The sequence below is a fragment of the Alosa pseudoharengus genome, unplaced genomic scaffold (genome assembly GCF_046254945.1).
Source record: "Alosa pseudoharengus isolate Yale_2024_CS ecotype anadromous, Long Island Sound unplaced genomic scaffold, YU_APseudo_1.1 YU_APseudo_1.1_scf_5, whole genome shotgun sequence".
Lineage (NCBI taxonomy): Eukaryota > Metazoa > Chordata > Actinopteri > Clupeiformes > Clupeidae > Alosa > Alosa pseudoharengus.
Window position 1 is genome coordinate 3,287,310 of NW_027468837.1, and position 13,901 is coordinate 3,301,210.

The 13,901-nt window shown below is 41.2% G+C and overlaps 1 protein-coding gene across 1 annotated transcript; it reads right to left on the reverse strand.

Annotated features, from left to right (window-relative positions):
* Positions 1 to 11,062: 11,062 nt before the first annotated feature.
* On the reverse strand, positions 11,063 to 13,674 carry LOC143104504 (uncharacterized). The gene is made up of 4 exons (XM_076268602.1): positions 13,412 to 13,674; positions 12,421 to 12,615; positions 12,260 to 12,339; positions 11,063 to 12,032 (listed from the first exon to the last, which is right to left on the reverse strand). Exons 1-4 carry the CDS (start codon positions 13,508 to 13,510, stop codon positions 11,063 to 11,065), a joined length of 1,344 nt encoding a protein of 447 aa, XP_076124717.1. The 5' UTR covers positions 13,511 to 13,674.
* Between the last annotated feature and the right edge of the window lie 227 nt (positions 13,675 to 13,901).

Consider the following 13,901-nt stretch of genomic DNA (forward strand, 5'->3'; position numbering starts at 1 on the left):
GACAAGATAGCCTACACAAGTGTGTCAGATAATATTAAAGTATATTAAATAAAATATATTTGAAATACCCTGATAAAATATGTTTGCCTATATGATTAGCCTAAAGAAGGAGAAAAGCAAATAGGCATAAAGGATAGGCCTACTTGTTAGTGGCAAAGCCGTCATAAGATGATGGTGTTGATAGTGATATGGGTTCTGGAGGGATGGTTGTCATGGTTTCTGTTGTCAAGTCACACTGACCTCAGACCCTCAAAACCTTAAGTCATCACCAAATGTAAAAAAAGTAACTTGTTACCAAAGATTCTAGATCAGAGCTCTGTTCTAGAATCTTTGCTTGTTACTTGATTCATTTATTAACAAAGTACTTTTTTTACTTTTACTTCAGTAGATTTCTCAGATGGTAATATTATTTTTACTCAAGTCATTTTTGAAGGGAGTAATTGTACTTTCACTTGAGTATAGATTTTCAGTACTCTACCCACCCCTGGTAATTACGGCGGTTTTGGGAAACAGTCGTAATTTTGATGTTGGTTAGTTGAACGATGCATCGTACCATGTTAGTAGTTGTACGGGAAACGCACCCCAGCTCGGAGTGGAAAAGATGCAATTAAATTTGCCAAAAAAATACCAAACAAGGGTGCCGTTTCAACAGGACAATGGACTTCCTACTTCCAATGGACTCGCATCTAATGTTATGGAAAATGAGCCACTTTTTTGAAAATGAGCCCTAATTTAAAGTGGCCAGCTAGCTAAGTTGCACAGAGAGCAGTTCATTTGCAAGTATTTTCAGGTCAGGTATTTCAGACTTGAAATGTCTCAACTCAGAGGTCAAGATTTTCAAACTGTCACTAGATTTTTTTATTGTATCAACTAAGTTCAATCATATATGGGTCAGATGTATCCTCACATCTGCAGTCCCATGCCAGATGGTCTTTGGTAGCCTAAGCATTGTACTTTGCATTGGGTCATATGCATTGTATGAGATTAGCCAATTTATTTTGCCTACAGTATATGAACTAACTCATTCAAGCACCAACTACATTAGCGCATTGTCATGTTAAGCAAATTAGAACCTCATGAATCATTGCCTAAACCCAAAATGGATCTCGTAGATACAAAACTACTCTGGCATACAGTATATCATCTAGGTCTGCTATACTGATACCTCAGTATAATTGGAAGAGTCTCAGATCAAGTCAGGATGAGGCTTAATTTGACAGGTTTCCTGATTTGCTAATAACAAAGTAAAATATTAGCATTGCAGTGTAGAGCTTATGCCATTCTTTATTGAGGAAGGCAACATGTGTTATGATGCTCCACTCCTGCTGTAAAAAGGAAAATCATGGCCTTTCATTCTGCCCTCAAAATGATTAACCGTGATCGCCATTGAGTATGATAGTGGGGTGGTCATCTCTGGCGAGAGGCAGAATAAACATTTCTGTTTATCTACAAGGCCATTGTCAGAGAATAATCACCCTCTCTTCTTCGCTGCTGGGCTGGAACTCTGGACCTTATCAAACCCACTCAAATGACTGACTGGCTTATGCTCATGCTCCCTCATGGACACCTTCTGGTTTACGGCCCCAATTTCCTGGAATGATCTTTAACACACTCTAAAAATCAATGCTGTAGTTTCTTACAGAGAATTTAAAACCGTGATCACAAACCCTGTGCCTCAAGTAACTCTTTTTAGCTGAAAATGTCATCTGTTGTTTGATGGTATTTATGTTTACTAAGCCCATGCTTTATTGTTTTGTTTTAATTTTATTTTGTATTTGTGATATCTCTGGATCGTTGAAAATGAGGGCTTCCTTCCATATATTCCTGAGAATTAAAAGGTTGAATAAATTAATGAATGAATTAATAGATTATTGAATGATATTGGTGTCTGACATTATGAATGTGAAGTGTAAGGCCCTATTTCAGGGAAGAGCCAGAGCTAGCCTCAGTGTTCAAAAAAGTCAAATTGAACAGTTCAAATATTTACTTTAGTTGTAGGTAAAGCAGTCATGTAACATAACTGAAAACACATTACACGCATGATTTGTGTTTGTCTTTGCAAAACAATGTAATTTATTTAATATTAGGTTGCAAGTGCTAATTTCAGCCTTTGTTGTGAACTCACTATGCAAATTACCTCTAAACATCCTCTGCAATATGCTGAATATGAATACTCTTAGAGCACATGGAAGCCCTTATCACAGCACCATAGCAATAAACTGTTTCTAAAATATATATTCTGGTCGATTAAGAATGCACACAGGTTAGAACATCACTGGTGCCTAACTCCAATGGAATGTATAAACATGGTCTGATTCATTGGCTTTCCCCTCCTTTGTTAGTGGAGGTCATACTTCAGTAAAGCCTAGACTGCACATAATGGAGGGATCTGATGAGATCATTGAAAACAATCAGCTATAAGAATGTCAGGGTGATATACTTTGAAGAGATAAAAGGCTCTAATAACACTGAACATACTCTCAGCTCTGCAGCTGTGTCCCATAGGAGTGTTCAGTAATGTCCGGGTATAGGAACCGGCCAAGTGGTTACACATTCACATGATGAGTAGCAGGAGGAACAGCCACACCACTATGCACTTAGAGAAAACCTCTATAAGAAGAAGACACACATAATTAAATGTGAGTGAAGATTATAGAGTGGTACATGTACATGCATAGCCATAGGTTCCCTCAGACTAGAACACAATTGATGGAATTTAATTAAGAGATTTCCCATCAGGACACAACTAAATTTTAATGGACAGACTCATCACACTGAAAATCTGCCCCTGTATGAATTCAGCACTGGGGTGCTGGTTATTGAAAGAGAGCAACAATGACCTGAATAATAAAAACTATAATTTTATCCACCCTATAAACATCCAAACTACCAAGAGGGGTCAATTTAACAATGATGAGATTACGACTGAGAGGGAAATTGATGGTACAGACTCCACAGCTCAAACAAGGCTACAGTGCATTGCGGCCACCTTTTGAGATTTAGGGATGATTCCAAACAATCTCACTGAAATGAGAAAGGGAGAGGCTTGCACTCTGGTTGAGGGAAATAGCCAGGAACTGAAGGACAAGCAAAGAATGGAAGTATCGAACCATTGAAATTCTCCCACTCTTATTACACGCTTCAGAGCTAAAGCACAAGCCCCTAACCCCTTTTAAATAAAGCCCTCAAAGGAAGACAATCAATCAGTGGCAGAATTGCTGAAAGCCAAGGTGGATAACATGGAAGATGGTAACAGAGCCTCTTTGTGGTTTGTAGGGTTTCACTTCTTACATAGTGCCTGAGAGGGCTAAAGAAGGTTGTTAATGAACACGAAAAACCCAAATGTTCCAAGCTCACAGTGTACAAATACGGGGGGTTACAGATGGTGGGTTATTGTAAAACGTAAGTAAGAAATTAATTTAATTATTGATTAATAATAAAGTAATGGTTACAAAGACATTAATGATAATAAAAATATTATATTACAGTATATTACAAAAAAGTGTAATAAATATCGTAATATAGATAATAAAGGTAGTTAGAAAGTGTCTGCAAGCTTATTTATGCTACACAATTCATATATTGATAATTCAAAATGCTTTAGAAATTAGCAGATAGAAGTACATATGAAACCAGATGTACTGCATAGTAGCACATAATATGACTGTCGCATGGTGTTGCTACTTACTATCTGAAATTTCTCCTCTGCAGTACCCTCATCCCCTACTCCTGCAAGTCCTTGCAAACCTCATGTCCTACATTTTCTATAAAGGTACTGCTTCACATCCAATGAAAATGTAGCCACCGCATCTACAAACTATGGTTAACAGAATTGGTGATCATTCTTTAATTTAATAACAAACAACAGAATCCTTTAATATATAAGTATATATACTCTTTTTGATCCTGTGAGGGAAATTTGGTCTCTGCATTTATCCCAATCCGTGAATTAGTGAAACACACTCAGCACACAGTGAACACACAGTGAGGTGAAGCACACACAAATCCCGGCGCAGTGAGCTGCCTGCAACAACAGCGGCGCTCGGGGAGCAGTGAGGGGTTAGGTGCCTTGCTCAAGGGCACTTCAGCCGTGCCTACTGGTCGGGGTTCGAACCGGCATCCAGGGCATTCAGGGCGGAACAAGACTCCTCCGCTGTGCGTCGGGGTCCGGTTCGCCCTGTCGGGACTTATTTTCCCAATAATGACCGGCGTTCTATACATTATCCCTTACTTATCCAAGTCACTGTGCGTTACTACTTTTGTCATTTTCTTCTTGTCTCGGGTATGCTCACGTTTTCAGCATGAGGACAACTCACGTGTAATACCACGCAGCGACACAAACATACAAACAACAATGGACGGAGAAGAGAGATGCGCGTTTTCGAGCTGGAAATGCAGTCATTATTTTGAGTTTGTGTCAGCTAAACATGTCAACATTAAAGCTGCAGTTGGTAAGATTTTTTTTTATCATATTCACTGAAACCGACACTATGCTCCGACAGAACAACATAAATCAGCCAGTTTTAGAAAAAAAACCCGCAATTCTACCTCCACCTAGAGCCTGTTATTTGTTTTGCAAAAATCCACAGCTCCCAGTTCTTCTGGTCCAATAAGAGCAGGGCTGTGTGATATATGACTGTGCACTGACGAGCACAAACTCTACGAGAGGGTGCTCAGTAGGGGAGGGGCATGAGTTGTAAACATTAACAATTTTGGCTAACTCCCCTCAATCTGTCAGACTTGCCAACTGCAGCTTTAAGGTATGTTGTACACTCTGTCCTGGTGACCTAGTGCTGTCTAGCTGGGAAGTTCCGGGAGTCTCCCGCATATTAATAGTGTCCCTGACGCCCGCAAATTACATCAAATCTCCCTGAATCTAGAGCGAACAAGTAAGAGTGTGCACGCGAGACTGAAACTTCAAATCGCGTGTTCATCTGAGTGTAGCCCGCACACGACGGAGAGGGAAGACAGAGAGCATCCTGATTGGCCTGTTGTGTTAAATCAACCAATCAGATGACTTTAGCATTGCCCATGGCGGGTTAAATGATTGCAGATTGAACAGACTTGTTGTGGTGAGTTTAACAAGTGTCATTTCATTTGCATATTATTCAGGCCTATATTAGATGGCTATTTGCCAAGGCTACATGAAAAGCCCACCAAAGCCCACTACCAAAATCTACATATTTTGTCACAATTTCTATCCTTATTTGGTGTACTGACTAGACATTACAAACATATTCATATTCTGTATTTCACTATCTAAGACAAACATATTCATCTGTATTTCACTATCTAAGACAAACATAGACAAACATATTCATCTGTATTTCACTATCTAAGTAGGCTAAAGTGGGGGGTGAGGGGATGGGGCTTCGGGATACCTCCCTGAAATTACTTTTTGCAGGTTGGGATGTCTCACGTTACTGTTAAAATGCACTTCCAGTATTGGTAAAACCGGTTGTAATTTTTATGTTGAGGCGGCGGGGTGTTGTCGGCAGCTGCTGAATCTAACTAATAAAGTAACTTGTAATCTAACTTAGTTACTTTTAAAATCAAGTAATTAGTAAAGTAACTAAGCTACTTTTTAAAGGAGTTATCGGTAATCAGATTACTTTTTCAAGGTAACTGTGGCAACACTAGATGCAAACCATCCCTCTTATCACCGCCCCCTTCCACACATTGGCTCTGTTCGAAACAGAGCCTCGCTTCCTAAATAGAGAGCTGTCTCACTAGACATGACTTTGGATTGAATTTAATGCATCTTTTAAAAATGAGCGTAACACTCTAGAATATTTGGTTAAAACTAGGCCTACGGTATGACGTTAGCAAGAGCCGGAATGTTAAACTAGCTTATGTAAGCTAGCAGGCTAACGGTAGAAATTAGTTTGACGGACCAGACCAGACCGTTATCAATGGTTTCAACAATGGTATAATCAGATAGTACAGTGTACTATTCCACAGATTCAGCAGCCATTACTGATGTCATCCGCCATCTTTGTTTTCTTTTCACAGCTGTTTCAGACGTTGCTGCAAAGGATTATGGGTAGTAAGGACCATGAAGTGTAGACAGATGCTGCCTTAAAAAATTCAGCGATTCAGAGAGATTTATTCATCACATACATAGTTATATTAGTATATAACAAGCAGTGAAATGTAAGTCTGGTTAGCTTCATGACTGTGTAAAGTAGAAATAATCTAAACAGATAAGATTAAAAGCAGAAGTTAATAATAAATAATTCAAAATAATAGAATAATAAAGTGACATAAATAATAATAATAATAATAATAGTCCATGGTGTTCATAAGAGTTGGCATGTCCATGTTGAGGAGTCTAATGGCCTGAGGGAAATAGCTTTTCCTTAGTCTCTCAGTTTTGGCCTTCAAACTGCAGAAGCGCTTGCCTGACTTCAACAAACTGAACAGACAGTTACTGGGATGGTTGGAGTCCTTTATGATTTTAGTGGCTCTGTTCTTGCAACGACTGATGTATATATCATGCAGGGAGGGGAGAGAAGTCCTAGAGATGAAAAAAAAAATACTGTTATTCGGGTAAATCTAAGATATCTTAGGGAGCAAAAAGAGTTTTTTCAGTTTTGAACCGCACTTGCTGCCTCGCTCCCCAGTTAGATATCTGAAAAGGCAGCAGCTTTTACAGTTTCCACCAGAGCCGTTATGTTACCCCTTTGAGTTGGAGATTCAGGTTGCTAGAGCCTGCTGTGAGTGGTCATAATCAGTGTAAAGCTTATTTCATTATTCATGTAGATGCTTGATAAGCATGCAGGGCACTAGATATCTGCTATATTATACTCCCCAGACTAATCATAAGGTTGCAATTGGGTTTGTAAACTAGAATCTGAGCATGTTTTCTGACAGATGTTGCATACCACAAAGTGAAATATTCTTCCACTCTGTGTAGTCTTTGAGTCCTCTTTGCGTAGCTAGATGTGGTCATGTAGCTTGCATACACTATGAATCAGCCATAAGAAAATGCCTAAATGAATACATTTTATAGTTTTAAATAGTTTTTGAACGAAGTCATAAAACACCATAAGTAAGATAAGCTTACTATTTTCAGATATATACAATGACTGACACATTACTGTGATATTGGTTGATTCAGATATGGTAACAATATCACTTCAACAGCTGTACAATCTGATTGAAAATCATCTGTTAAATCCATTGTGCACCTCACAGAAAAAATATCTATGGTGCTTTACCTTAACTCAGAGATTCCCAAACTGTGGTACGCGTACCCCCGGTGGTATGCGAGCTGCCACTAGGGGGTACGCGAGATGAAAAGGGCAATGGCGGAAAGGAGTTAAAAATGATTAATGAATTAATAACCTAATTAATTCATAAATAATACATACTTTTGAATCGGGTTATAATAATATGGAAATGTGAAATTAAAGGAAATCATTTGTAAACTCTAGCCTATAATAGGCTATGTATTCATTAAAATATAAGCTACACACAATACACGTGATTTCCTGCGGGCAGCCAGAATATCTGGCGCGTTAGTTTTGTTGAAGTATAGGCTAGGTAGCTAAAACTGGCTAGACTCTCCTAGGCCCTCCCCCCTACGTGAATCAAATAAAACTGGTCGAAAAATGACGTTTACAAGGTTAAAACGGCCAGCAAATGTCATAAGCACACATACACACACACAGGGCTACAAACCAGTGTTGCGCGGGTTTGGTCACAAGCGGCCCGCGGTCGCCCGATATTTTAATAAACCCGACCGCAACTCGGACCGCGAATATTAATTAGGACAAAATTATACCCGACCCGCGATCCGACCCGCTTATTTACAAAATGTGTGCTTTTGGTTATAGCCTGCATGCAGTAGTCCATTTCTGTAAAACGAAACTTTATGCAGTAGAACTACACGCAGGCATGCAGGACATAATGTTTGCGCAGGAGAGAGAATGAGAATAAGAGCGCAAGCACGCACGCAACCACCAAGGATTAGAACACTAGGATAAGATTTGGCCATGGACATACTTCTTTCGAAAATAGAAATAGGGAGGCAAGGTAGGCAAGAGAGATAAATTGCTGGTCAAAACGTTAGCGTAAGAACTGGTTTAAAATGCTGAATGAAGCACAAAGCTTTACTAAAGCACATCCACTGTTTAAAGTCACAAACACAACGAACTAAGGTAACTTTTATGCATGCGCGAACCTATACATACCGGTAGATATGGCTGTGTAGTCTGTGCCATAAGATTTATTCCTGCAGGCTGCCTGTTTCGGCTGTCATACTTTTAAATGGCTTCGCAAGAAGTAGGCCTACATAGACCATAACTTGTACTACTGTCATCTTCTTTAAGAACTTTTCCCAATATTTCCCATAGCCTATATCGCTTTTCCTGAAGGGGTGTCTATTATTTTAACTCGCGTCTTCAGCTTCTTTACTGTTGACCATGGGCGTAGATTTAGGGTGGGACGCTCATGACTAGTCCTAACCAATATTTTAAGATGACAAAATTGTCCCCACCAATATTTTAGCGAACTCATTTGTGCTGCTGATTATTCCGACAGCCAGCACGACAGTACAAGAAACGTCGTTATTTGATTGGCTCAAAACCCGAGGGGGAGGGGGAAGGGTTATCTGACACGCTGCAAACACTTTAAGAGTCTGTCTCAAATGGTGTACTTACGTGAGTACACTTTTGTGTAGTACACTATGTGCACTGTGTGCTTACTGGCGGAGTGCACAAATTTTAACAAAATAGTATTGTCTCATATCAAACACTAACTCCGTGCACTTCACGGAAATGACGATCGCAAACATTTTAACATAACTTTATTGGCGTCCTCAACTCGACAGTGACATGGTCATACTGTGTCAAAACATGAACCGTTTATGTTATAACTTGCTTGTACCTCCTTAAAGTCTGTTTTCCACTGCTGCTGCTTCAGCTTTCTCAACCGCGATTTCCACGAGTTTGAAAACGCTCCCTCCCCTTCCGCTATCTGGCCAAGATGGCGTCCGTTAAGGGCGAAAAGTGTCCAGCGTTGCACACTCAGCTTTTTGACCGTTATGAGTGCACCATCCGGGAACTTGCAGCGCCCTTCGTGTTGTGGAATTCGCTTTATGCCAAAGGCTATTGTGACGTCCTTCCGCTGAAATGTCAGCCACCGCGATTGCTTCCGGTAGCATAGGCGTCTACTTGTTTTGGTAGGTAGCTGCTACGCTAACGTTAGTTGACAAGACATGAAAAAGTCAACTTTTAAATACCAGAAAGTGTCTGGTTCAACTGCCGAACACTGCTGTGTACCACAGTGCCAGGCATCTGCAAAGTACAATACTGTACTTAGTTTTTTTACTTTTCCTGCCGATGAGGAGCTGAGGCGTAAGTGGATTGTCGCTATCCGCAGGGACAAATTTAGTGTAACGCCTCACACCCGGGTGTGTAGCCGGCACTTCAAAACTGAAGACATCCGTGAACCAGCAGCAGAAACAGGTCGACGGCTGTTGAAAAGGGGCTCTGTTCCTGTGTTATTTGAGTGGAACAACTTCTCCCTTCCACCTATAAGACCAGGAGTTTGGGAGAGAAGAGGATGACCGGGAGGGTACACAGGATCACGTAGCATTCGACGTCCTCATGCAACACGACTACGCGTCGAAACCTGAAGCTGCAGTCGTTGATTTGGTGTTGGAGGAAAATACGTCTCTCCGGGAGGAAATTCGCCTGTTACGCCAACAGATCGAGGGCCTTACACTGAGGCAGCGGTTCGGCATCCACCGTTTTGCGGCCTCGGACAAGGATATCAGGTTCTTTACAAGGTAGGTCTACTCTAGATATGTAGGCTGAGCCTGCGCGTGTGTGTGTGTGTTGGGGGAGATTGTAAAGTACAATGATCATGTTGTGCTGTAGTGTATTCTAGTTAGCTGTAGTAGGTATACTGTGATGTAGAAGTTAGCTGTGGTAGGTACTGTATACTGTGATGCAGTAGTTAGCTATAGTGGGTATACTGTGATGAACCCCAAATAATACATATCCTTGCCTATTTTAAGTGGGTATCCTGTTCACAGTACTCGGCTCAGTGAGGATCTGGATACCCGAAGACGAGATACGGAGAAATCTGCCTGCAGACTTTAAGGACTACCCTGACACCACAGTCATCCTTGACTGCACTGAGCTGAGGTGTCAATGCCCATCTTCCCCTCTCCTCCAGAGTGAGGTATTTTCCTCCTACAAGTCCCACTGCACTCTGAAGGGGCTCATTGGGATCGCGCCACATGGGCCAGTGACATTCGTCTCCGCGCTGTTTGCTGGGTCTATCAGCGACAAACAGATTACCCGTGAGTCTGGTGTCCTCAGTCTGCTCAAACCTGAGATGGCTGTCATGGTAGACAGGGGCTTCCTCATCAATGACATTGTGCCTTGCAAGGTCTACAGGCCACCCTTCCTCTCTGGCAGGTCTCAGATGTCTGCCTCCGAGGTTACGGAGACACAGGCCATAGCCCGTTTAAGGGTGCATGTTGAACGCTCCATTCGCCGGGTCAAGGAGCACAAGTTCTTTGATTCAGTGATTCCCCTACGGGTTTTTGGGAGCATTAACCAACTCTACACAGTGGCTTGTCTGCTTACTAACTATGAAAATGGGCCACTGGTAAAAGCTTGGGCAAAGAAGCCTGAGGTCTGAGGTCTTTCTAACATGTACATTTAAAAAGCTTAATTTTGTTCAAGAATCCTTTTTTAAACCCCTTTCAATTCCTTAATCTTATCAGTTTATAGAGTTGTTTATAGAGTTGAGTGTATATTTGTTTTAAATATTGTTATATTTGTTTGTATACACCTTTTGCTACTTTGTTAAAATACTTCTTTGGTCAATCTGCTTTTGTTTGGTCTCATTTTTAATTACTGTCTCTTACCTTTTAAAACTTAAGCCATACAAAACACCAAAATGCTTAGATCCAAGTAATTTATTACTCATTGACCCTAAACATTACATCACAAATAAAAACACAATGCAGCAACATTTCACTGATGAGGTTGAAATTTATTTCCTACACAGTAGCTTCAAAAACATTTACACTGCCATCAATTCGTTAGTTTGCCAAAAAGGCATTGAGGTAGAAATAAAAAAAGAAATAGTCAACTTTTTTTTTAATGGTTTGTATGACTTCCATGTCACGGGGAATTCTCTGGATAAACATGTCATCTGCTGTGTAAACGACAAAGTCACACCAGTCACACCCTGAAACCAACATTTGTCCCTGCACCTGCCAGTAATAAGGATGGGATTGTCTCAGTGTTTGTGTCCCATCCTTTATCATAATGTAAGGGCAGTCCACATAGCTAGCTACGTTTGGGCATTTAATTTCTAATAGGCCAAACACTGGCTGCCCCACAGGATCATACACTATTCCATCAGGTGTTGACCCCATCCATGGTGCCTCAGGGTGGATCAGGAACCCACATGGGTAGTGGTTGACCTCCCTTACCTTGCAGTACTCCTCTACTGCTACAGGCTCCAAGGCAAGACCCCGCCGCATGTCAGCAGTCTGATGACACGATCCCAGAAGCCTTTTTGCAAGGTTCTCAGCAGAACTTTCCCCCCTGGTGTGGCAAACTTCTCTAAATTTGGTAGATGTGATGCGGCACCTCCTCAGTTGGTGCCACTCAACGCAGGAACTCTGCTCTTGTGTGCTCTTTTCCACTTGGTGTGCTGTCTCAAAAGATGTCGCGAGGGATCCCAAATGATGGTGCTGGTGTTCAGAAAGTACAAATGAACAGGTAGAGGGTCCGAGTCTGTAATATGACAGTGGCAGCTGTGGAGGGGAAGGGGCATCTGTGTGGGGACGGGTAATGGGGACTGTCCTTATTGGTAGCTGATAGGACAGCACACTTCCCTCCTGCACCGGACCGAACATCGACTCAACCAGAGGAACATTGCTGGAGAGTGCCATTGCTGTGATCATGGGAGCTTCATCTGCACTAAGTCCATGGTATGCCTCCTGAACTTTTAATGTGGAGATGTCTGGCAGAGGGCAGCTGACTCCTTTATACAAGTTGCTTCTGTGGAAAAAAAGACAAACAAATGTGTTATAATTAACTCATTGAATGCCAAGCTGTTTTCGGGAGCTTTGTCCTAGAGTGCCAGCAATCTAAACCATTGTTGATGATTTTTGTACAGCCACAGCATATTCTCTGTTATAGCTATGAACACATACAATAACTTAATATTACGTTTTTGGCACTCAATGAGTTAAGAAGTAATAGTAGTAGTAGACAACAACACATACCTTATTCCTTCTGCAAGCCTCCTCTCTCTTGGTCTGGCTGATATGATGACCATGTCATTAACTGGACCAGGTTTAATACCCTGCATCAAAATACAAACATGTTTGAGAAACATTCAAGAGATATCAATACTTAAAATGGAAGTCATTGAAAGGCTTGCTACCAGGGTCCTTGGTTTGTGCCACTTTTGTTCAGTTTCTGTGCAGCTGAACACTGGGGGAACTGATGTAAGCCTCAGCTGGGAGTAGTGTGCCGTCTGATACAGTAGAGCTGCCACATGACAGCACAAAGCTGTACCGGCCACACAGGTACACTGGCATCTCTCCAACACCACCGGCTTAGAATCCCTTAGCACAATCTGTTACAAACCCAAATATTTGTTAGAAAAAATGTACCAGCTAAAACTGCAATTAAAAACAGACAGCCTTTCACACACTACATTTTGTTAGTGAAACTTTGTTAGTGAAACTTTTGTTAGTGAAAATTTGTTAGTGAACTTTAAAATATGTAAAGTGATACAGGGATTGATACAATTTAGCCTGGAGTTGACCATGTCAAATGTAATAGGATTGATAAGGATTAATCTCATTTTACTCATTTTAAAATAGCAGTGCAGAATAAGTAACGATAGCTGCTAACTCCTAACAAAATCTTGCTTCTGTGGGAGTCATTCATTTTACATTCTTTCTGGTACAACCTGTATTCATATCACATGATATCTCAGGTACCATATGATAAATATAGTGCAATGATTGTGTTTTATCTGTATCTAATTCACAGCAATGATATAACTCACAGAAACATGATTTTGACAAACAGGAACCTGTTTCTTTTGAACCTGAACTGAACCTGCAGGCTGACTTTCCCTTACACTCAGACAGTGAGGCTTCTGGCTTTTCCTCATAGATCGGAAGCACTCCGACCTAACCGTGACCTGTCCTCCTCCTGACTCCTTGTTTGAAACTGTGATTAACATGGAGGTTAGGGTATCGCATTTTCAGAAACACAAATGATTCACGACGTTAACCTATCACTCTGCTTACGTTGTTAACACTACTTCTTCACTGTGCTAACTTTGGCTAGTAAAAAGCCAATGAGCTAGTATAGCTTCTATCGTCGTTTGATAAACTCAAAACAGTGGCTTGTTAACTTACCTTCGTAGTTGTGTATATAGCTGGCCACATACAGTTTAAATCCTTTATCTCTGTTTGCCGTTGGTGTCTTTGATGTGGCCTGGATGATTCGGTGAACATCGTTTACCGTTATCCTCGGCAGGTCCTGCAATGATCTTGTGAAAAACGCCATAGCTAAAGCAGAGAAAGCGGGCTCTGGCTAAAGTTAACGTCAACGTAAACCGGAAGTTCTGCTACGGGCTGAAGAGTCCGGAAGCATCCGAACGGAAGTCCGCGGCATATAGGCTATTGTCAGTGTGAACACCCTCATGCACTCAAATTAGGTATTGTAAGTGTAGAAGTACGCGATTTGAGATAGGCTCTTTGCTTCAAGCGAGCGGGTGTGTCAACGACAACGGTAGTTACCAGGGCTATCTGTCAATACATAGGCCTACCCCATAAAAGGCCAGAGTGGAACATTTTGATATTCCCTTTTCCCTTCAGCATACAAACCCCTTTTTGTGGTTTGTAG

Coding starts and splice junctions, on each gene's coding strand:
- LOC143104504 (XM_076268602.1), bottom strand. CDS start 13,510: ATGTTCACCGAATCATCCAGGCCACATCAAAGACACCAACGGCAAACA. Junction 12,616..13,411: donor CTATATACACAACTACGAAG/GTAAGTTAACAA, acceptor GGTTTGTAACAG/ATTGTGCTAAGGGATTCTAA. Junction 12,340..12,420: donor GGCACAAACCAAGGACCCTG/GTAGCAAGCCTT, acceptor ATTTTGATGCAG/GGTATTAAACCTGGTCCAGT.